This window comes from Pipra filicauda, unplaced genomic scaffold (genome assembly GCF_003945595.2).
Source record: "Pipra filicauda isolate LSUMZ 115617 unplaced genomic scaffold, ASM394559v2 scaffold47_size6085603_pilon, whole genome shotgun sequence".
Taxonomy (NCBI): Eukaryota; Metazoa; Chordata; class Aves; order Passeriformes; family Pipridae; genus Pipra; species Pipra filicauda.
The window spans coordinates 1791915-1817362 of record NW_024104620.1 but is presented as its reverse complement, the minus strand read 5'-3'; the positions used below and the strand labels follow the sequence as shown (position 1 = coordinate 1817362).

General features: G+C 39.9%; 1 protein-coding gene across 1 annotated transcript in view; it reads left to right on the top strand.

Annotated features, from left to right (window-relative positions):
* LOC114002759 (von Willebrand factor D and EGF domain-containing protein-like) overlaps positions 1-25448 on the top strand; it is a 182790-nt gene that overhangs the window by 134044 nt on the left and 23298 nt on the right. Inside the window, exons 21-25 of the mRNA XM_039386360.1 lie at positions 5261-6145; positions 14522-14617; positions 15387-15482; positions 17802-17897; positions 19466-19561. Coding sequence (XP_039242294.1) covers positions 5261-6145; positions 14522-14617; positions 15387-15482; positions 17802-17897; positions 19466-19561 — 1269 coding nt within the window. The remainder of the gene's footprint in view (positions 1-5260; positions 6146-14521; positions 14618-15386; positions 15483-17801; positions 17898-19465; positions 19562-25448) is intronic.

Sequence of the window (25448 nt, the reverse complement as noted above, 5' to 3'; positions counted from 1 at the left end):
AACTGTGCAGTGATGCAAAAAAATACAAAAGACTTTTAATGGGACATAAGCAAACACACTATCTCATACTGAGGTAATATTTTCTTTTATTCTTATGTAGGATTTCAGCATCCCAGAACTGGAAAAGGATCTCCTTGATGGCAGAGTCTAGATCCCATTTGTGGTAATCATTTATTCTGAACACAGAGATACTCTTAAACAAGGTTTAGGGGGTGAGCTGACTGGAGATCCCAGGTTTTCTCCTCCGCAAAAGTGTTGTGTTACAGCAAAATGTGTTTCATAGACACAAAACAAATTTGCCTTGCAAATTATGAATGGTGTAACAGAATTGTACATATGCAGCTGCAGCCACATTGACAAACAAGAGCCTGAAGCAGAGGAATAGCTTTAATCAGAAGTGGCTGAGTGATGCAGACTCCATAGACTATTCCCCATTGCTCACGATTTTGGTAGGTTAAGGGGAAGAAAATTGCTCACCAGATAGCAACATCAGCAACACAATCTCATTTTCTATCAGGCTGAAACAGCTCAGGGACAATGAACTAGATGTTCACCTTTTAATTTCGCCATTAAAGCATCAAGTGAGTAAATTTACCCATCACAGAAGTGGTGGTTTGAGAGCACAGATTTTACAAAGACTGAATATACGTGGATACAGAGTCAGTGCTGACCTGTCTGGACGTGAGGCATGGCAGATGCCTGGTTCTTTGAACCCAGCATGAGCTAAATAGGCTAGCTGGCTCCTTCCGTGTGCCTGTGAGCAGCCAATGGCTTTCACGCAGCTCCACATTGTTTTCTGCTTTCTGAATCACAGATTTGGGCGTCTCTTACATAAATGTGATTGCTCATATTCTCTATTTCCACATCTTTCAAAGTGGGGCTTAATTTTTCCTGTGCCTACTTCCAGTGTGTTGTGTGTTCACACACACAAAAAATTGAAAATTTCACTTTTCAGTTTTTTACATAAAAAAATAGGTAAAGGATCATTAGGTCTAAACTTAAGCTCCTTTCTAAATTTATACTAATATCCCAGTCACAAGGAGTCTTTGGAATGCTTTTGTTTCTGCAGATGTAATCCTAGAAGTATACCCTTTGTAAAAATTGGGAAGTCAAAACTGTACCTCACTTACAGAGGTACTGAGGAATTTAGTCTGAGAGTTGCTGCTTGTGATTGTAAGAGAAGATATGGTGACTGGGAAGCCCAATCAGCACCTAAGCTTCTGGATGCTTAAGAGGAAGGAAGGATCAAAACTGTATTGCTACATGTTTGGGGGAGGGAAGATATTAGGGTATGTTTTGTTAGCTAAACAGAAGATTTAGGAATTAAATATGCTCTGACCAGAGAAGAAAGCAAACCCAGATCATAATGATATTAAAGAGCAGATTAGGAATTGAGGTAAAAACATAATTTCCCTGAAGCTCCTATTGACAGCTGCTCCATTTCCCCTTTGTCACCAACTAAACGCAGAAAAACACATTAACATGGAAACATACAGAAAGAAATGAGAAGGTCTTTAATACTCTGGTAGCCAGACTTCTTAGACCAGTGCAATTTTCTATTCTCTCTTGACATTTTAAATAAGATTTATGCGCTGGTAGATGTTTCAAATTTTAAATGATGACCCACACTGTGTAATATGTCAAAAGAGCCTTTCTCTTTCGACACACTTCTGAATGAGAAATGTGCTGGACAGTAGGTACTACTAAATGTTAATAGCTCTAAAACTACACAAATTGTAAATTTATAGAATTGTGTTAATAATGAATTCTTAAACTATCCACAGAATTCTGAAGCAGTTGTAGCTTGATCAGAATTAAAGGTGCCCATAATCCTCTGAAGTGACAGACAGAAGTGGCCACAGTCAGAGGAGCTTGCTAAGGAGAAGAAACCAGTCTCTACCTGGAGGGTACTGATTTGAGGCATTTTATTAGATTAAAAGAGACACAAGCACTTGAGATTACATTGCAATGTTTATAGAGTCTCAGCCATGTCATTGCATAAAAAAAAAGTTACACTTGCTTTTAAGAACCAAAAGGCAAGTTTCTGACTCTAAGCTGTGAAGAGAAGCGTGGCAATGAAAAGGCAATAAATACTGATGTCTGCAGGAAGTTTAAAGCAAGTGTTTGAGGTGTCAGTTGCTAGTTTGGGTCAGGATGGGGCTGTGTCCAAGGCAAGTGGCTTGTGAAGAAAGGTGTGAAGGTGCATAAGTCTAAGGCCAACAAAGACTCCGTTGAACAGCAGAAGGAATGTGGCAACCAAACTGGTGCACCCTGTCCTAGGCAGAGCATGAAATGTGTGCTGTTCCTCTGGGAACAGAAATAGCTGGGGTCAGAAGGGAATGCGATTTCTCCTGCTTCAGGTCTGGATCTGACCTTTTTCTGAAAGGTTGTAAATGCAAATAAAAAACCCCAATCAAGCAAAAAAAAAAAAAAAAAAGAAACTCAGAAGAGAAAAAATATATTGGATTTATTCTGTGTATTTCAGAATGTTGATATCTCACCATGTGTTTGAGAGATGTCAAGTGCCTTCCGTGTTTGTGAATGACTGTTTTCAGCAGGTTAAGTAGTCATTTCATTCCCTTTGCAATGAACATGATCCTCTTCATGTTCTTTAGTAGTTCCCTATCAAATGCAATTCAAGGGAGAGAAGAAGTCAAAATTTGCTGTGCCTTAGCAACACCATGATGGCATTGGCAAGCATGAACTAGAGACCACGGTTGTGACAGTTCTGATTTATGAGCTTGGTGTGAGCAACACAAAATGTCTGAAACACTGGGCAAACCAGGGCAAACCAAAGCCTGGAGGGTCACGTGGATGGGAAGTGTCCCAGTGTCGAGTTGAAAGAGGGATGTTAAACCTGTGTCTCAGAAATCTGCCCTCTGTCACTCTTGTTCTAATTTTCCCCAGCTAGGAGATGACAGAGGAATCTGTCCCGGGCCCTGAACCATCCCAGCATTACTCTGTGCTCACAGTGGTGTAGCTCCATGAAAATGAGTAGAGGTCCTGCCATGCACAGCAGGGGCAAAGCAGTAGGTTCTTGGTCTCATCTACCTCTGTGAAAAATAAACTCAGTTATTCCACTGCTGCACATTTCGCTGTTACTGTAGGCAGAAATACTGACAGGTAGTGAAAATGTGTTTTTGTTTAGTCATATAACCTTGAGCACTTTGCCTTGTCATTTTTTCTGTTATTTTCATCCAGTCCAATATTTTGGCATCACAGGGGAAAACAGATTCACACACTCTGCATTGATAATGGATTATACATTTGAAGATATTGATCAACATCAGGGAAAGTAAATTGAAGTAACACAGGATTTGAGAAAGCTGCTGACTACAGACAACTGATTGTGCAATCTTTTGGTTTACTTTCTTTGTTTTAGCTTATTTAGTTATCTGGAAGAGTGCAGAAAGAAATTTTCAGGTATTACAGAATAAAATCTATCATATTCCAATCCGAACTAAATTACACAGTATAAATATCTGAAATAATGAACGCTGAGAAGACACTCTAGTTGCCACATTTGAATGGTGCCAACATCTTATGAGATTCAGTGGCCTCTACAAAGTGGATGAAGGACCTTGGTCAGTGTATGTTATAATGAACAACCAACCAAAATGTATCATTACTCCTCATTGATAGTGTCATTTGAGATGTAAAACACAGAATCACTCCAACAGTGTGCTCTCCCTTGCCTTACAGGGAAAGATGAATCTCATTTGTGGGATGGGTATATCACCTATATCACCTGCTAAAGAAATAAAAGATTTCCTTTTCTCAGGTAGTCAGTTTGATCTCCTTACTAGTTACTCAAATTTAATTAGGAGGAAGACCCACTTAATTATGACACAGTGGAAGGAGCTCAAAGCTATAATCAGGGCTCATTTTGGAAATTTATCAGAGAGGTCATTCAGCCCTTCACTGTCATTCCTGTTGATTTCTGGTCCCTGAGTCAAATTTTCCAGGGGCAGTAATGATCATCTATTACCGATAATTTTCTATGGAGATATTTCTTTCATCTTCCATTCATTTTTTAAAATCCTTTGGCTTCTCCTATCCTTTCATGCTCCTTTTGCTGACATCCTCCCTGCTTCATCATCTCTTTTCATCCATTCTGCGTACCTTATCTTTTATCAGGCTTACTTTGGACAGTGAAATCCTTCTCTTTGCCTACTGCTCTACTAAATACCATATATTTACCTACTGATGGCCATAGCTCCATCCAGTACCATTGTAAGACTCCAAAACATTATTCTTCAGGGCAATGGAGACTCGTCAGCTGCCAGCAAAATGACACTGTTTATCAGCCAAATAAACACAACTTTGGCTGCCAGGATTTGCTTAGTCCATACTCTAACTTTCATTTGACTCTTGCCAAGCATCTGAATCTCTTTCCTCATTAACTATGGCTAAGTTCCACGTCAATGGGAGTTTTTAGAAAGTGATTAATATTCATATTTAAAAGAAAGAGGTACATCCTGCATGGGGTTAACCCTAGAACCAAGTGAGGTTTTCTGTCCAGGATCCAATATATTCCATATCCTATGGAATGAGTATGCCAGAACCTGTTAAAAATAGCTTCTTCCATTCATTAGTGTCAGCAGATGGCCATTAATCTTCCTGAAAGTATTGATTCAAACTACTCGTCTCCACTTTCCAGGCCCTTCACAGACTCCCCTCTGCCCATCTATCATCCCTCCTTACACAGCTGAAAAGGTGGCTGGCTCTGGAACAAGTGGGTGACAGTAACAAACCAGCAACTCCCTTACACGCTGCCCCTCACGTCTGCAGGGAGCTGTACACAGCATCAACAAAGCTTTGCCATTTGTCTCCTTTAAATGCTTTCCTAAAGCTTCCCTTTGCCATAAGGACTACAGAAGCGTTACATACACTGGACTAGAGTCTCTCTAGGACACAGTCTTGCCAAGGACCATCTTAGCATTGTCTGCTTCTCCATCTCCCATATCTGTCTGTCACAAACTGCAATGTCTTGTCTCCTTGACTTCAAGTTCATGATCTACCACCCTGTAAGATTCAGCATTGCAGTTCCCTCTGCAGCAGCACCGGTGTCACCCATATCAGATAAACCCATGTCATTCCTATGTCAGTCAGCATAAATGTGCCCTGGCATCATGATAATTAACTCCTTTACTTCTAGAATTGATGTTCTGTTTTTTGTTCCTAAGCTAAGTGTTCACTGTGGTTCCTTTAAACTCCAGACCACCAAATTTAGCTAATATAGATCTTCCTTCTGTCCTAGTTTCAAGATCTTCCCAAAGCCACGTGGATTTTCCTGGAAGAAATATTGAAGATGCAAGAGGTTCTCACCAGGAAGATGTATTAAAGACATCAAGAAATGTATTCTCCCTTCTTTCCCAAACCCAAATTCCAAGACAAGATATTACATACTTTTTGGAAAGAAACCCCACAGTCATTGACACTCCATCCCTTGCAGTGAAAAGGAAAACTTCCCAAGCTCAGACACTGCCAGCAAAAAAACCTGATGTGGAGTTCACAGCACCCAAAAAACAATCTTTTCTTGAAAAAAGAAGTGATACACACTCCCCACTTCTGCACGAGGAGCCAGACCCCAGAGCCCCAGCTGTCAGTGTGACACTCCAAACTCCTCTCCATTTCAAACAACACAAACCAGCTACAACACAGACTGTTCCTTCTCATCGCAACACAAGCGCAAGTTCCTTCTTTGCAAGGCCACCTGCCGTTCAGCAAACTCGCTCCAAGTATGGCTATTCTCCCAGGAAATGGCCTGGTAGAGTTGCAGTCTTGAGGACTAAAGCATCCCGAGATTTCCCAACAGAGCAGCCGAGAGCATCACCTTTGGCAAAACATCTCCCCTCCCCTTCCCACTTCCTTGGTTCTTCTCTTGATACAGCTTCTCAGAGTGACCCAGCAGGGTCTTCTTCCATAGCAAGGCTTCCAATACAGACCACAGCAGCCAGAAAGTTGTTCAGCAAAGCAATGGATTACATGGAACCGCCCAAAACCAGCGCTGGGATGCATCACAAAGTGATGTGTGCTGATATACTGTGCTTTCCTGATGTGCGGTGCGAGCCAGCTGAAGATGGAGGATTTAAATGTGGCCCTTGTCCCTCTGGATACAAGGGTGATGGAATTACATGTGAAGGTAAGGGGGAAAATCCTCTCTAAGATTCTTTTATAATTTCAGGTCTAACAATTCTCCAAAGTAAAAATTAATTTTTATTATAAATTCAGAGATTTTTGTAGCTGGGATCATTCTGTTTTCAAAATCAATTATATTTCAAAATAAGAAACTAAGTCTGTAATTTTGAAAAAGCTCTTTCTGCTTACAAAAATGACATGTTTATTTGATAATATCTAATCTATTAAAACCAGGGACAGATTGTCATCTCACTTACCCTTGCGTTAAGGCCAGGTTCATTCTACTGAACTCATCACATTTGAAAACATATCAAACTTCTGTAGGAAAGAGTAAAATTGACTCCATTTCTCTATACAACACATATTCTATGAAAACTAAGTGTTCTACTACCTTACGAATTACTTGTAAATATTTATCTAATATCTTAAATACGAAACTGAGTTTGCCCTCTGAAATGTATAATACCAGAAGGGTTTTCACAATATATTGAGTTATTCATGAGACAGCTGAGAATACCTCTGTAAAACATTGTTGAATTGTGCACATTGTTGAAGTAATGAATTCCTTGACTTAGCTATCATTAATCACACCTTTTGTTGACATGCTTCTGATAAGTTCATCTCGTAACTGACCTTTCACTGCACAAAGCAAAAGCATTTGCATCATCTGTTTCACTCTCTTTCACTACTGGTCTCTCATGTTCCATGCCCAGAGCAGACAGGAGTAGGGGGGTCTCAGCTGTGATGTGCTGTGGAGGACCTTTCAGGGATTCCTTGCTGTAAACAAGGCTTTGTGGGGGTGTAAAGCCCCCACCATTGCTGCAGTCCTCTGAGCTCAGAGAGCTGCTGGAGACCGTTTACAAAATGTACAAGAAAAGGTTACTGTTATCTTGGGCGCTATAATTTTTCGCCTGTTTGCACATTTCTGAAATGCCCTTTCTAAAGGACTTAAGGTTACTCGGCACAAAAGATCCTGTCTTTGACCTCTGTTTTATACCTGGAGATGGAAAAGCACCAACTAGCTACTAGTACTGGGAAGCCCAAAGCAAGTCCGACCCCCAAAGGTCCTCCCCTCAAAGACCAGACCCAGGTACAAAAGAATATTTAGAGATATGACTACACAGCTGCTGTGTCTATGTTTAGTATGCCCATCAGTATAAACCCTAAAAGATAAGTCTACCTTAAAATATAAATCTCCCTCTGCCTTTTACTATCTTGCAAGATGAGATGTTTTCTTCAATTACTGGTATTACTGAAAATCTCTCCAGAGAGTCCTTAGGATGAAATATTTTATTTTATTACCAACATCATTCTGTGTCTCGGGGCTTGATGACATGATACACAAACATCCTTTATTTGTCTCTTGTCACTGACTGTGACACCTGACTCAATAATTAGCCTGTCTGCTCCCTCTTCTGCTTCATCCTGAGCTCCTCTGCCCACCTGTGGGCAGCACCTTGGAGCGTGGCCAGTAGTGTGAAGAGCACCCATTGTACCTCCAGCCGTGGATGTCTCTTCCCACGTCAGAGGCAGATGATTCATCATGACAGATGAGGTTGAAAAACAAGGAAAATTTCTTGGATTAAGGCCTGTCATAACCTCAGCTATCATCACCTTACAATGCGGACAAAACTGTACTGAATCCTTTCAAGACAGTGGCCCCCTCTAAGAACAGCAGGCAGGAAAATTGGGCAAGGGATCAAAGCTTAGATGAGACCAACATTTGCAAAATCTTCAGGCTTCAACACAACATCCTTGCCAAGTGAGCAAAAATGTCGACAGACTCAGACACTATTGATAGTTGTCACCTTCCCATTTGATATCCAAATTCAGAGATAAAAGAAACAGCCCACTGGTAGCAAGTTTTAATACCTGTGGTGCTTGAGGCGATGTGACCTTTGTTTAATAAGAATGTCTGGAAATATTCTAAGATAATAAATACTTTTCTGAGTGGTATTTGTCTTGTGAGAGAATGTAATATTTTTTTTTCCAGTTGTGCAGATTCAAAATCAGGCTCAGAGGACTTGCAGGGAAAAAAAAAACATCCTGAAAATTAATTTCTCTTCTAATGTAAATCATAACACATTCTATATCTGTGATATTCTTATCCCTTTGGACAAGCCCCTCAGTCTCCCTGTTATGGTTTAATTGGAAGTCCTTTCCCTCTACTCTGACATTGGAATCACAGGCTCACAGGACCACAAGCTGGAAGAGATCCCTGGGGACCATCAGGTACAACCTCTTACCTTCTCTTAGAAGAACTTAGCTAGATATCAATGTGTTTTGCTTGCATTCAGGCATCTAAATTAAGATATATTCAGATCCTGTTAGCAATTTCCATTTAGATCACCCTATTGACATCTATGTTGTCTGTAAGAAGTAGAACCCTGTTTTTCCTCATCTTGCTTTGGTGCAATAAGGATTACAGATTCTTAATTCTTTCACTTCTGACGGCAACTACATACTCTGCAGATGAGGTGAGATGAAGCAGTTCCTCAAGGCTCTACTCATCATTCCCCTGTCTCTTCTTGCAGGCTCACCAGCTTCTCAGTTCTTAAAGCTCTTTCACCTTCCTGCACAAAGGCAATATGGCCATTTATTAGTGGCCTAAGGTCAAGACTAGTCTCCCAAACAGACCAGCTTTAAAAGCTTCATTTCAGAGTAGTGTTTTGGAGATACAGTTTTGGAGATAGCTGGCATCACCTATACAAAAATTAAAATATAAATAGGGGGGATCAGGCCTGCTGTAGTCCCCTGGATTGTCCCACATTTCCTCTTGGAGAAAATGCTCTCTGTCTTTTGTGGAGTAAACTTAGCCAAGAGTTCCTCTGATGATGAAGGAGGTTGCTAAACAACTAATATTCACTCTGAGTGCCATTTCCAAGGATATATGCCATAAAACCCCATGCATTACTGCAGCATACTTTCAGCAGTTTTACAGGACAGCACATATCATCTGCCAACATGCACTCCAGGAGCCTCAGAATGCTTACAGAGCTTTACCCATTTCAGCTCAGCATGCCAGTGGAATGAAAACCTAGTGCTGTAATAATGCAAAACAATTCCAATTCAGAATTACTTTCAGAACGTTTTTGTCTGGTTTATTACAAGTGGCACATGTAACACAGCACTTTGTAACTTTTAAGGGTATTGCTCTGGAATGTTTGTTAATGTTGTTAGTCACCCTACAGAGCAATTACTTTTTGTCCTGCCCATGTTCCCCACTCTACTACAGGGACACAGACCTGCACCTTCAAAGATGCTGCACCCTCTGGACAAGGGAAAGGAAACAAATGCTGTTGTTTCCCTGGTTCATTCACCAGGGTCTGTGCATATGGCACTGCCCAAGAGAAGCTGCTGTAGTCCTTAAGCTCCCCAGGGTGCCCTAAGGTGGAACACATCCTCTCCATTTGATAACAGGGTTGAATTTAATCAGAAACTCTGCTTTGGGCATAGTTTTTGGGCTTCTTTTTGAGAGGCCTAGACCTGAAGACTGAAGAAAGATAAGGATTTAAGCCAAATTTCTGGTCATCCTTTTATTTGTGTTTCCATATTTCCAAAACCCTTTGATAGGGAGTGTCTGGTCACTGAAACTATACATTTAAATAGTCAAAGTCTCTATTCAGTAGAATGCAGATAATTATTTTGAACTATTTTGGATTAGATTGACATTTAATAACTAGCATCTTTCTGGTTTTTTAGTAGTCATAAAAGAACTGCAGCATTCCTATGGAAGATAAAGTCATGCTACTTTAGAAATATTTTCTTAAAAATGTGAAGTCAGTAAAACTCTGGGATATTTTATAGGCTTTGCACTGTATTTTCTAAGGGAAAGTATAGCCTAGAATAGTAGGAGTAATGCTTTCTGCTCAAGAGTTAAAAACACAGCACTGCTTTGACATTAAAAAACCACTGTTCGAAGTAAATAATTTTTAAAATAACAGGAAAGATGGAGTAGCTGGGATAGCATTATGACCTCAGGATGAACAGCTGGATGAAACGAGGTAGAAAAAAATCAGGCAGCTGACATTCGTCTCTTTTGTCATTTTACACAAAAAAGATCTACCACATCAGACCAAAAGTCCTTCTCCTAGCTCCAACAGCTACCAACAGCATTTGCCTGGTAGTATATGGGAAAGATATTGGGATACTGTCCAGAATAGTCTCTCAGCAAGTTATGGATCATGTGCTTAAAAATATCAAGGCAATGCCTTTGAACATTACCCTGTTCACCCCTTCTGGGCCATGTCAGACTTACAGTTTTCTATCCTAACCACCTAGTTATGTCCTTCCCAAGGACCTAATATATTCACTTGTTCTTTGTACAAAAGGTCTTCCATAACTTTGGTTATCCTTGTCACCATTTTCTGCAATTTTTTTCCACTTTTACTGTATCTTTTCTGAGCTGGGGGATCAGACCTGCACACGGTATTTCAGATGCAGCTCACCATGGACACAGACCATAATAAAGTCTGACATTTTGTGCTTTGCTCATTTCTTAGCAATTCCTAAGACTTTATTTGCTTTTTTTTGACTGTAGATGAGCACTCAGCTGACATTTCACAAAATCCATTAGTACAACCTAACCAGAACCAGAGTCTGCATTTGTATTCCCAACTTATTCAGTCAAGTTACTCTTGTTAATATTCTAGCTGCATGATGGGCATTTCTCTCACAACTGGGCTCCAGACCGCTGGACTATTTAAATATGCATATGAGTTATTTTAATTGGACTAACACATGCTTTAACCCTATGCTTTCTTTCCTTTGTCTGAGTATCTTGCATGCAAAAGAAATGCTTCAGCCCACAATTTTCAAAAGGAAAACCAATAACCTGTTAACTTTATTTTCCCTTTTTTTACCCACCTTATGCTGTACATATTAAAACTTCATCCATTTAGGAAATTAGATAGATGCATCTTTGAAAGAAAATAAATAATGTACAATGAAACAATGTACAACAATGTAGATTCCTTCCAGTGAAGTCTGTCCTGATCTGACTGGTGTTCAAAATTTTAAGCAGGTAATGCTTTCACACTTCCAAGCCTGGCTTTAGTGGTGCAGACCCAGGAATTCCTGTGCTGGATGGCACAGAGAGTTACTCACTTGAGATGCCCAGCAATAACTCTGTCCTGGAAGATATTTGCTGATAAGGATACTGAAAATGGAGAAAACAACACAGCATCTAGTACTCCTGAGTGCCCCCGGAGTTATCGTAGACAAACTTATAAAAAGGTTATGATCTCATTTTAATAGAAAAAAAAGAAGTTTTGGGATACTTCCCAAAAAACCTTTTCAAAGAAAACAATAATACACTTCTCCATTTTCATCTCCAGATTTTAAATTATAAACATAAACATACATTTGACAGCAAGATTGACCATTTGCAGCAATGTTCTCCTCTTTGCTGTTATTTTATCCCATCCAAAACTACTTAGTATAAAAACACTGCAATACCTTTCTACAGTTTAGCAAATGCTTATGGAAAAAAAAAAATCATTCCAGAAGATGAAAGATAGAAGTTTGGGAAAAAAATCTGACACAAACAATGTATTTCTATTACAGAGGGAAATGTCTTTTAGGTGAATATTACTCTCGCTCTCACATACCAGCCAGTGCTCAGTTTTTATCTTTTGCTATTCCCCAGTAATAGAACAGTTTTAAACATTTTACTATTAAATGTCACCATAAGAGCTAAATGTTTTAATATCCAAAATACCATGTTCTTTTCTGACAGTTCAGATGCATCTTGGAATGTGTAAAGGCCAGATGGAAAGTATTCTATTCAAACGGACACATTTGCTCTAAGTGCTACATACAAACCACACTGAAATAAAGCATAATATGTTTGAATGTCACTGTGCTTGGCATAGCACTTAGGCACCTGGAGGCTTTATACAACCATCATCCTACAGGAAAGGCAATCATATTTCACATACTTTAAAAAGAGTGGTACGTTTTTGCAAGGTTTTGTACTCCCCTATCACCACACAGATAATATTAACCATTTCTACCCCCCATTAGTTTCTAATTGCAAAGAAATCCCTTTATAAACAAGCCCTGTGCTTACCCAAGCCCAGGGAAATGGGAAGGGTTCAGATGGATATGTGTGCAGCAGCACCTTCCTTTCAGAGCCCTACACTTGCCCTTCACTTCAGTGAGATCCAGTGCAAGCCCCCAAACACAAGTGACAAATTATAATCATAGCCCTGAAATTTTAAGGGAATAACACATTTATGTAAAGCCGGCTTCAATTTCTTCCCCTTTTGTTGACTTTCCATTTCACCATGGGCTGTTACCTCCAGTTTGCCCTAATGGCATGAGTCCCCCAGGTGCCTGAGCCTCTGACTTGCTTCAGCGGCTGCTACTGGTGGCTGAATTAGAAACACTTTTGGAAAGGTTAATGTTAGCTGCTTAAATGGGTCTAAATCAAATAATAGAATGACAGAATGGTTTGGGATGGAAGGGACCTGAAAGATCATCTCATTCCACCCCCCTTGCTGTGGGCAGGGACACCTACCACTTGCCCAGTTTATTCCAAGCCCCACCCAATCTGATCCTCAACACTTCCAGGGATGTGACACACACAGCTTCTCTGGGCAACCTGTGCCAGTGCCTCACCACCCTCACAGTAATACAGTAGTATCTAATCTAAACTTATCTAAATCTATTTAGTTTTCCAGACAATTATTTTTTTATCCTTTTTTTTCTCATAGATGTACACTTTGAATTTCAGCTAAATATATGTTGATTTGCAAATGTCTAAACCTCATAGCCCATCAAATCAAAACTAAATTTAGCTTAATGACATTCTCAGCATGTGTAGTATGGATCTAAAATACATCTAGTAAGTTTTCTGTTCTCAGGTATATCAAATCCTAAAGTTATATAATGCAGCATTGAAAATTTCACAGTTAAAATTGTATGGTAACAGGAAATGTAAATACCAAAGTACCTGAAGAGCAGATCTAATACCAAATATGTTTCTTCAATGTTATTTTTGTCAAAATGTTTGATTTCTCGGAGCTTGTCTTTTTAACTAGAATTGGTCAATGTGTGTAGGCTTTTATTACTTTTTGGGATGGAAAAATTCATATTCCATGGCTTTACATGAAGGCTTTGTGACAATTACAAGAGGTGAGGAGGTCTTCAACACACTAACTGCATTGAAATTATGGGTGCCCCAAGAATTTGTCCTCCATTTAGCTTTCCATTTACACAGTCCGTTTTCCAGTTTTAAGAACAAAATGTGGTGCATTAAGGTTCTTTTCCCTTGTAACAATACTTAAAATGAAAAGCACTTTGTTTCAGATCTCTTTAGCTTCATTTTGCGTTTTTCTTGGAATAAGCTTGCTTAGCTTCATATTCATTAGAAAAGACAAAACTCTGCCAGTAAAGTGTGCCAAAGCACAACATTTTTCTGCGTATTCACTTCCCAAGCAGAAGGAAAGATGTTTTTCATTCTGGTATGTGAGGTGTTTTGGGTTTTTTTCCCCAGAGGCATGAGAGCCAGCTGACACCTGTGTCTTGCTCTGTTCCTGCACACAGCACTTCTTTTTTGAGTGTCAGTGATCTTCTTGTCCCTTCAGTTATCTTCCTCCTCCTCTTGAGTTTGCCATAAAAAGATTACCTCTTATTAGAGGGCTACAAATGGCAGTGTTCATGATATCTAGTGTCAGGTACCTACCTTAGATCTCAGGTTTAAGAGGTGAAACCTTCCAGGCTCCCTCTACAATAAAACCATTAGATTAATAATGATCAACATCTAAAAGGCAGGTGAGTCTCTTCAGCAAACATCCTGGTTCAAGAGCTGCTGTCCATTCCAACTTTACACTGTACAACTGCTCATCCTCTTTCTTCAACAGAATGACACTGTATATTGCAATAAGTCAAGAAATCATTATCTGATTTGCTGCTTTGACTACAGAGCTCATACTACTCATGAAATACTAAAATTTTTGCTTAAATGTTTGTCATTTGGCAGGTAAATCCCCATACAACACTTTTCTCTACAGAAGAAACACTTCATCTCTGCCTTAATGTAACTTCTGTCACAGGTTAAAGCTTACTGACCATCCACCAGGCAAATCTTGTACTTGGTCCATCCTTACACTTCAAAAATATGTACTTAAAAATGTGCATGCTCAGAAGTTAAACATGATTATGCAAAAATCATTCCCTTGCAGACATTATATGGCTACTCATTAGTGCTGTATTATTAATGTGATACCCACTGCTATCCTGCAGTGTTTTCCTCAGCCAAATTACTTGTTGGATTAATAAAATCATATGGGGAGAGAAGAAACCTGTGCTGTGCTCAGAGCCACACAGAATGTAATATTTGAACTGCATTTTTTTGTCTCCTGTTCTATTCTTGCAGCACAGTGTGATCCGCCATGTGAGCATGGAGGAACTTGTCTACCTCAAAACACTTGTTCTTGTGCTTATGGATTTGTAGGTCCTCGATGTGAAACAAGTACGTATGAACTCACTCAGGCTTTTCTCATTACATGTTTGAATTAGCAGAAAATTACAAGATTAAAAAATGACTTTTTATTTTTTCTATATTTCCCCTTAAAATTATTAATAAATACAGGAAGAAAAACAAAATATAACATGTTGAAGTAATACAGTAGCTAAACTATTTCAGAGCATTTATTTACCAGCAGTGTAGTTGTATTATGTAAAAATATGCACATCTATATCAATATTTTCTACATAAAAATGTTTCTGGAAAAACAAACAAAGAAGTAAAAACGTGCATGTTATTTATAGTAACATTTATGAAATTCAAGGTTGTGAGTGAAGGTAGAAATGCTAATTTTGAGAACACAAAATACTAACCATACCTATTAGGAGCCATATTACTCTGCAATGCAAGTTAAAAAAGAGATTCAATACAGAGAACGTCTGGAGGAAAAAACTCCAGCCTTCAAACCCTTCTATATTAACTGAATGGCAGAACATGTGCAGTTCCATCATTACAGTGCTGCTTATTTAAATATCAGGATGCCCTTGACAGGAACATAATTTCATGTCTGAACCAGAGTAGCTGCAATACTTTAAAACCAAAGAATTTTAGATGTAAGGCTTCTAATAGAGAAAGAAAACCAAGGAAAAGGACAGATTCAACCCTCAGTTTGCCTCTTGCATCAATACTATTAGTTATTTCCTGTGATAGAGCAACTTTAGGATATGCATTGGTGCCAGTGATAAGACATGTCGATCTTTTCTGTGTCTTCCAGTGGTGTGTAACAGGCACTGTCACAACGGTGGGGTCTGTGTGTCACCAGACGAGTGCAAATGCAGAAGTGGGTGGAGCAGCCCTTCCTGTGAAACAGGTAAAGGGCTAGAAATGGCTGGTCTCTCAAGCCTTTTGATGCCTGAAATCCATGTGGTTCCTGTAATTCAGTGGTCAGATTCGTATCTGCTGCTTAAAGAGTTAAAGCATAAGAACAAAGAATAGTAAAGGGCAAAAGCTCGGAAGGCTTTGAGTTTATGTAAGTATTCCTAAGCTCACATGTTTATGTAAGTGTTCATAAGTTTAGACGTTTATGTAAGTATTCCTAAGTTTAGATGTTTATCTAAATATCAGGGTTACGGAGAGAAAACCCACAAACAAAACCTTTTCACAGCCTTTTAAGCTTGTGTGATTCTGGAGTTATTTCTTAGAATGCACTGCTGCCAGAATTCACACTGCTCCTCCTGCCTGCATCTCGTACTTGCACAGCACCTGCAAAGGCATCCACAGAACGTGGGAGCTCAGGGAAAAGCCACCTCCACCAGTCAGTACAAAGTGACAAGGTGAGGATTGGAACTAGGTACCTATTTCTAGACGGTACTCACAGTTCTGAGCCCTGTTTTGAATAGACACAGCTCAGATCTCCTTCTCAGGATCGAAGTGCTAAAAGCTGGAGTACATATTTTTCTTCCAAAGGCACAGCAACTGCAGCACTCACCTGGGACAAGGCATGCAAAATAGTGAAATATTAAAAGGAGCAAGACCGAGGACCACCTTAATCAGTGCCAAACCTCAAGGCTACAGAGGCAGTCTGCTCTGCCACAGTGAATGCTAAATGACTAAGACACCTTCAGCCTACATTACCTTTCCTGGAAGGTGAGAGATGTCATTTTAACCTCCATCTCCCAGAGATTGCTCTTCCTGTAAGTGTTAAAATGACAGACCTAACGAGGACACATAAATTAGCCTAGCTAAGATCCACGGAGAATGACTGGGATTGTCACTACCTATTCTGGTTCCCACTATCTCCTCTTTTTCTTCTCATTGAGTTCTGCAATTTTATTTTGGCATGGCTTTAACAGGATTATTCCAAGAGAATGTGCAAGAAGCAAAAGCAACAGTAATTTCCAACCCAGAATCACAGTGGCAGGATTTTTTTTGTCTGCTGACACCTTAGGGGAAAGACTATCAGGCTCACCTCTCTGGCACTGTTTTGTGTGCACTACACAGACTATTTTCTGGATACTGCTGGGGTTTCCCACCTGAAGTGATATCATAGGAATTTTTGAAAGAAGACAGAGACAGAAATGAAAGAAAAAAAGGGACTTAGGGGGCTGTACCAATGGAAATATAAACACTGACAGACTGACACTGTGGACATCTGTGAACTAGCCAGGACAATGAGGCAACTAATCCAAATTCTCCATTAGGAATGAATGAAGTCCATTTTGACTTCATAAGTGGTTTTTCTTAGTCAAAAAAGCCTCTCATCTAGACTACGATTTCACTTATTTTCTCTTTCCAAATTGACATTTTATTTCTTCTTTAGTTCATCTAAAATATTTTAGTGACCCTTAATTTATTTAAACTTAAATGCATTTAATTTATTTAATGGGCTATTCTGCAAGATATTGAAAGATAAACGGAATAGAAGGAAAAAGCCTGGTTTAAATTGTCACTCTGCTGTACAATAAAAACTTTATCAGATTCTTTATTCTTCACACACTGACTTCTCAGCTAAATCAATTTGCAATTCTAATAGTCTTTTTTTTTACCAGTCTGGTACTTGCCACATACAAATATGCAAGACAGCTTTTAATTCCTACTGCTTGTTATATCATCTACAGTAATAACAGTTGCATAGAGAGGCAAAGGGAGCTCAGCCAGTAGCTTTGCTGGTGATGCATGAGCCAATGTGTTGTAGGAAGTGGCATTTAAATGAGGCAGAACAAACAGGTTTTGGGGTGCACACCTATTTGACTTCATGAAAATGCCACAATACTCTGCTGAACGCAGCCAAAGCAGCAAATGGTTAATATCTCAACTCCAGGTTCCCCAGGGACCATATAATGAGACCACAGTTACTACCTCGGGATTGTGTTTGGTGAGGACACTGGAATGGAAGCAAATGAACTGTGTGAACTAAAGGAATACATCAGAAATAAATTAAATCATTACATTAAATTATACTCCGTTTCATCCCCCAAGCTATGTTAAAACACCATTGAAATGCTCCCACTGTGTCAACCATAAATAAATGCCACAGCACAACTGACCAGCAAGGACTGCATGAAACTTATCACAGTATTACTAGAAATATTTACTCTAATGACCTGTAAAAGAGTCAGCAGTAAAAGAGTGGCTACTCTAAAAAGTTCGTGACCAAAGGTCCATAGAGTTGTCTAATATTCCCATACAGCTGTGTGCAACCCCGTGTGCCTGAATGGAGGAATCTGCGTACGGCCAAATGTGTGTTCGTGTCCTTATGGTTTCTACGGACCACAGTGCCAGAGAGGTAAGAAAGTTCTATTTATCATCTTGATAAAGGATCCAGGCTTCAAAATACAAACAGCACCTATATTTTTACCTGCCCCCACATGAAGCATATCCAGAGACTCTCTTTGTCATAATTCTGTGCTCTCCTTTGGTGTTATAGTCTGTCATAAATCCACATTATATTGTTCTTAATGGTACTGCGAAGGAGTAAGCACTTATTTGTTATGGTATTAATGAAAACTAAATAATTAATCTAAAGCTATCTGAGTCAGTGATATCACTACTTAACAACTGTTCAATTAAACATTGAAGCATGGCTCTACTTTGTTCATTTTGCATACCCTGTGGAAGGTACTATCGGAGCCAGATGATAATTCATCTTCACATGGGGCTCACAATATCACCTACTTGACCACCCTAAAGTGCCATGGGTGGGAGACTTGAACAGGACTCCATCAGGTCCCTGCTCAAAGATATCAAATATTGCTCTGACTGACATAGAGCAGGACCTGATTTTGAATCCCTGTTCTAGACTGAGCTCTAAACTGAGGCAAACCATATCTTGGGTTTCTTGCTCACTTTGTGCTTGAGAAGTCAAGTTAATGACCCATTATCTGAGGCAGAACATGTAGGAGAGAGGAACTTCTGTTATGGGCTCAAGTAGCTGGAAGGCACCTGTGCTTACACCAGTCATTTTTCATTTCTTTTTGAGCATAGCTCTAGTAACCCTCTAATCTCGGAATATAAATACATCCTTATTACCAAACCTGAACTATTTCAATATTAAATGTTCTTCATTCTTACTCTCTTTCTTTTGTTTCCCTGGAGTTCCTAGATGAATGCAGTCCCAATGCATATTTTTGCAAGTGAATGATTCGCACACAAAAATCTAGTTGTAAATGAAACTTGCTGGAAGCTCTTTGCTTTTATGATGTTGGGGGTGAAGGAGAGCACAAAAATGATACCAAAATGATACAGACTGCAACTTGATGATCTTTCCCTTTTGAGATTTACCATGGAAGGTTATTTCCAACACCTAGGTGATTTGGAATTTTTGCCTTTAAGTGTTATGGTTTAGATAAAGTTCAAACTTGAAAATAAATATCTACTTGTACGGGATATGGAATTGATATGGGGGTATAGTGGATGGATGCTGAAGAATAGCAAAACCCTTCCTCCTGCTTCATTGAGAAAGGGGGAAGTAACAGCAACAAAGTCAAGTTAGCAAATGTCAAACACTGATGTTTATTTCAAAGGCAGAAGCCTTGAGGAAGATCTTTAGCTGGAGATTTAAAAACCTAAGAGATTCTCAGGAATATCCTGACGTCTTAACTGCAGGTATCTGAGCCCCTTAGATGCTAGGAGTTATGTCCCACATTCTTTCCATGAACAAGACAGAATCAGGCTCTCCATCCGGGCATCTGCCAAAATCACCCTCTGGGGAGACACCTTCCCTGCCCCAAGTGAAAAAAACCCCTCTGCAGGCTAGTCTCCCAACAGAGGCCCCTAAATAAGGTACCTGTACTTAGGCAGTGTTGATCCCCTGTGTGATTTTGGTGCACAAAACTTCTCCTTTCCTTTCACTAGCTGTGTGCATTCCCCCTTGTAAGAACGGCGGTCACTGCATTCGAACCAACGTGTGCTCCTGCACCGAGGGCTACACCGGGAGAAGGTGCCAGAAAAGTGAGTTACAGATTTCCCTTTGTTTTCCAATGTTCTCTGACTCCCAAACAGCTTTTTTTTCCTTTCTGTACATGCTCCACAGAATATTCAGCCTGTATTTATGCTGTGATCTCCTATATTTCTATCAGAGCTCATATAGCATTACATTATACGCAAAATCTACTTTTTTATTAGAATAGCATTAAGTCAAGTCAGTGTCAGGAGTAGAACATTTTGATAGAATCCTCTCTAAATATTTCACTCAAAAAGAGTAACACTCAAATCTGGAGAGGAATTAATTATTTTGCATTAAAGTTTTTTGGGGGAAAAAATTTAAAGCCAAAGGCCAAGCAGCTGAATGAGGTCCTTAAAAATACTAGTACATCATACTTATAGCTTAATTAAGACAGTTGGTTAATCACACTTCAGCTTTGAATTTATTCTTGTCACTGAAAAGTCTCTTTTCACGTTACCATCAGTATTAATATTTGATTCTTCTATTCTTCTGGGCAAATAGATTATTTTGGCACTTTTACAGACTCTATTGCTCAGCAATATCTGTCAGCCAGGGAGTTTAGGATATGTATGTGGAAACTTTTTTTTTTTTATTATTATTTCTTAATCAGTTTGAAATTGGCTAAAGGGGAGCTGTGAAAACAAGCGTTCTTGGCAGGAAGAATCTGTACATTTCCAGAGCACTTTATGTCTCTCACACACAGAGAAAAAAGCTAGTAAAAAATTCCCTCCAGCAACAAAAGCCCTCTCATTCCTCGTACTACAGCTCTCCCCTCCTTCAGCAGGGAGAGTCCTGATGCACAGTACACAATTGAATAGTCTGTTCTGGCAGGAATGAGCTGGAGGGAGAAAAAAGGAGGAAAAAACCTTATGTTCGGCATCTTGTTTTTGAGGTTAGAGAACATTAGAAAAGTGCTGTTTCCAGCTTTAAACATCCTGCCACGTCTCCAGACAGATCAAAGGAAAACGCGGTGATGATGATTGCAGTCTAGCAAAGCACTCTCTGAAATCCTCCAACCACTACCAACACAGAGTGTTTCTTTTCACTTTCCAAAAGTTTGTGAGGCTTTGTTGTCCATCTTGATGTAATCTTTTGCAAAAAGGTTTTTCGAGATGATGAAAATATTTTTGTTCTGTCTGATCCAAGCCTCCATTCTACTTTCACAGTCACTACATAGTCTGTTTTATTTAGCCTAGTGTTATAAAAACTTAAATAAAGGACCTATGAATGTGATGAGTGAAGAGAAACATGACTAAGTAGAAGGAAAATGCTACTATTTGCTGACTCTTACTGGCCACTGACTGTTAATTGGTGGAAATTGTTGAGTAATGGTTTTTTTTTTTTCTTGCTTAAAATCAACAGCACATGGGACAAGTATCATGGGACAAGTTTTTTCACAAGCTTTTCATGACAAGCAGTTGCTATTAGAGTTGTATGTCTTCTCACTGTTGTCATATGAAATACCTTCTCTCTCCTCTGCCAGAGGTTCTAGATTTTTATGCTCCTCTGGAGCAAAGGACTGCATGGCACACAGCAGAAGTCAGTCTCAGCTGACCTCTGCAAGCCTTCCTCCACAGTCCAATCAGTGCTTTCATCACTTACCCTTCGGATATGTTGATATTGTTTCCATTGCTTTTAGGCATTTATCTTTCCTTCTTAATAAGTCTCCTGCATGGACAAAGAAACAAAAGCTTCTGTTTGGTTTTGGCAGCTTCGGGTTCTCAATTGAAGGAGAGAATTAAAACTAAAATCCACGTGGCCCTTCAAAAACGGGTCATTTTTAAACTGAACCCAAATAGGCTATCGGTTTATTTTAAATATACACAGTATGCTGTAGGATTTTCACTTTCATTCCTGTACAGTTTGGAATTCCTACTGCTCTCTGCATGACAGCCAAAAATGCGCAGGATAGAGTGGTGGCACCATGGCTTTGCTGTTCGGACTCACTCCTCTTTGCTTCCTTAGTGTATGGAGAAAGGCATTCATCAGGAAAGTTTGTGTTTGGTATCTAAATAAACATCATCTCAAAACCAAAAAAAAAAGTGCAAATCATCGAGGTCTGATTGGCTACCAGCTGAAATATAAGGCTTTTCTGGTGTGTTTCCTGATAAATAACTGCTTGGTGATTATGCAAACCAGACGCCCACAACCTGGACGAGTGGGTGGCAGCACTGACAGTGAAATGTGTGGTTATGCCTCACCAATCCTACAACCTTGTATCCTCACTTGCTACGTGTTGTTTTCGGTATAATCAGTCTTTTTGAGAGGGAAGAGGCAAATGCTGGCAGCACCTCAAAAGAAAATATATTTCTGGATCAACTTTGCATCAAACAAACACACTCAGCACTAACGCTAAAGAAGAACTATTTGCACAGAGGTCTGGATTCCCTTTTGAAAAATGCACAGCTGTAACAATCCTGGGATGTCACTGTTTTTCATGAGGCTCTAAAGCAGGGTTCTCACTGATTTCTACTGCATCCTTACTAAAATTACAAAGACAGCACACTAGGTTTCATTTATTTACTACCTGTATTTGCATAGGACAGCTTTGCAGAAAAACTCTTACAAATAAAATCTCATAAACCTGAGTTTTCTTTATGAATGTTTGGAGCAAAGAGAAGGGGAGAAAAGGAGGGATTCATGGTACCGCACATGTATCCTGCACTATCTGCTTCTTGTGAGTGCATCTCTGAGCAAAAAGGCGAGCCACAGCTCCCTCTGGAGCTCATCAGGAAGCAGAGGTCACGGGAGAACAGTGACGAGCATCCTCCTCTTCCCTTCTCCAGCGCACCCGCAGCCTGACCTCTGTTCCTGTGTCGGCACCGTGCACGCTGGACCCGCGTTCCGTAGCACAGTCGGCAAGCTGGGCTTTACTCACCGTTTAAAACCGAGACCATGTTCCTGCACACATCTATTTCATTGTGTCAGGTTGAATCCTGACGACTTTGTATCACATAAATCATCACACTGACATAGGGACTTTGCAGATTGGATCTCAAAGTTAGGAGATAACTATTTCTCCATTTCAGTAATTCCTGCAGGCAGGATTTATAGCCAATACACAGTGCACAATATAAGTCACACTCATTTCTCCAGCTCTGCTTGCTCCTCTTCCCTCCCCCTTCCTTTTTCCTTCCCGGTAGCATGAGGACTTTACTTGCATGAGAGCTAGAGGCAAACTAATTGGAAATGTGAACACTGGGTTTCACAGGCAGCTTTTTGCTAAGCAATGTCATATTGTGAAAGTCACCGGTTTCCCATATTCCAGCCTTCCCATGTAATATTTCTGTACATTACTGCCTCGCCAGCTGCATAAGCAGGAAGTTTTACTGCTCAACAAATCAGACTCCTACCGAGTTGTCATTTTGACACCGTGTGATATATTCTCTGGAATGCCTTCACGGAGTAGCCAGATTGACTTAAGCTGTCTAAAATCAGCCAGTTTGCAAACCAGAGGTCCAGGTTACTCTCCTACACAAACCAAGCAGGGAACAAACTGTGTATCTCATCTAAACAGATGGAGGAATCATTTGCATTAGACTTGCTTTTCATATGTCAAGGATGTGCTTAAAAGCAACAGGTATTTCTCTAAGATTTCTGGATGGCAAATATCCTTGAGCAGTGGGTGTTTGGAAGAAAATGAACAGCTGCTTATAGCAGAGAAACTTGTAACTTAGTGCTCAAAGCATTAGTTTTGCAACAGAAGTACAAAGATTTGCAGGCTGGCTTGGGGACTGGTTGGTGCCCAGTCTGGAGATATGGGAAAAGGAAACACTGGTCTCAGTCCTTACCAAATTTTCCAGTTGATGTAACAGAATAGGGTCATATTAGATGTCATCTTCCTTCCTTGGGCAGGAAATACAACAGAAGATGAAGGAAAAAAAATCAGGGCTACTGCTGTCTTTCCCATTCAGCTGAACACAACATGATCCGTGTGTGTTGCCTGGGGAGAACAGGGAGAGTTGTGACTTCCCAGAGTAAGGGATAGGGCCAAACAGGAGAGAGAGACTCAAGGTACCACCTGGTTTTTGGTCTGCTCTCAGAGCAGTGCTTCTCTCTGCTCACTCTTAGTAAAGATTTGTCACAAAACCATTAGTTGGCCTTTCTTAAAAATCACATTTTGTTCATATATATGTAGCGGATGCATTTATTTTAATGAGGGTTCTGAGCACATGCAGCTGTCAAAATTTATTTTTCAGGAAGAGAACAAGAATACATCTGGGTAAGAATTGAATATATATCCTAAATAAGCCCAAAAGCCTTATTAAATTTTTTATTCATTCCATAAGCAAAACATTCCCAAACTACAGCATGAATTTTACTAGAGTAGAAAATCTAAATTCTGATACAGTATTTCTTTCCTCGTATCTTAAAGGCACTGAAGAAATGTGCTAGAGTTGCTGCTGTATGTAAAAGCATCTTTAAAGTAAAAGAGTAGGGGTTCCTGAATTACTGCACCTCTCTTTGCAGTGGGCCTCTGTCTTAGGATAAGTGCTTTTCCCCACTAATTGATTTAAGAAACAATACTTTAGGGGGTCTATATTTAACTAAAATATTTTTTAAATGTCTCTTAAAAAAGGAGCAATGGATCTACCACTTGAAAAGCCCAGAGGGCACACGGTTATAGCGATTAATGTTGTCTGTTTATATACAAAAAGACACTCGTAAGACAATCCCCTCCAGCACTGCTTTCCAAGTCAGTTTAAGCTTACTTTCTAAGAGAGATAATAACAGGGTGATGAAGAGATCAGTGCAGTGCCAATGCCGACAGAGGTCCTATTCCAAACCTTCTGACCGGGCTCTCACCTTAGGTCCTCACTTCTTGGCTGGGTTATCAGCCAGACCACAGTGGCCTGTGGCTGGTTTTATTGGCTTGAGACTTCATCTCCTGGGCCACTGTAGTTCTCCTTGGTTACTCTGCCTGAATCTCCCTTTTCCTTTGTACAGATGAAAATAAACCAACTTTCAGCAGGCCCAGGCAGTGACTTCACCAACTCAGCACAACAAGAACGTGCCTAAATGTCAGGTCATATTTGCAAGCCCAGAGCTGCAGAAACAGTCAACAGAGGAAAACTGTGTGTACGAGAATCTTTTTTCTCTTCTTATTCAGGCATGACAAGAAAGCTCAACAGAACGATTTATGCACATGCTGGAATGGTTCACTGACCTAATAAAACACAGAGCATTCCTCAATGAAGAGAAAATGTTACCAAATGCAAGCCCCTAACAAGATGGGAATATGAGCTGTGCTCAGAGTATACTTTGCAATTCCCCACATTAATTATATATTAACAGTTGCAAAGATGAGAATAAAGTAGGGCTGTAGCCTCTTTCAAATTAATAGAGTTGCAATCAGACTAAAACCAGTCAGTAAATGAGAAAAAGGGTTTGCTAATGATCTCAGAATCTAATGGTTCCTAGCAGAATATTCCCCAAACATACAAATGTGCACCTACATGTGCATATTTTATTTATAGTGGCTTTCATTCTGAAAGATGCTGAAGTATTTTGCAGCTATCTCAACATCATACCATTGCATGTCAAGAAGGAGTTTCACCTGACAATAAATATAAGGTAAAATGAAGATCACGAAACCAAGAGGGAGAGACATTTCAGTCCGAGGAGAGGGGAGGGTCCCCTGCCTGTGACAATCCCCCACTGGTTTCCACAGCTTCCTGAGGTTTAAGACTCTTACCCACCACACACTACCAAGAGATCTTTTGGTGGTACAGTCAGAGAGATCGGAATCCTCTTTAGCTGATAGAAACGTTATCATCTGATGAGAGGGACATGACAGCAAACAGGTATGCAGCGCACTGCACACTGACTCAGAGCTCAGTCTGGCATCTCAGTAGTTTTCCCAAATAGTAGTAGTTATTCTTCTCATTTTTC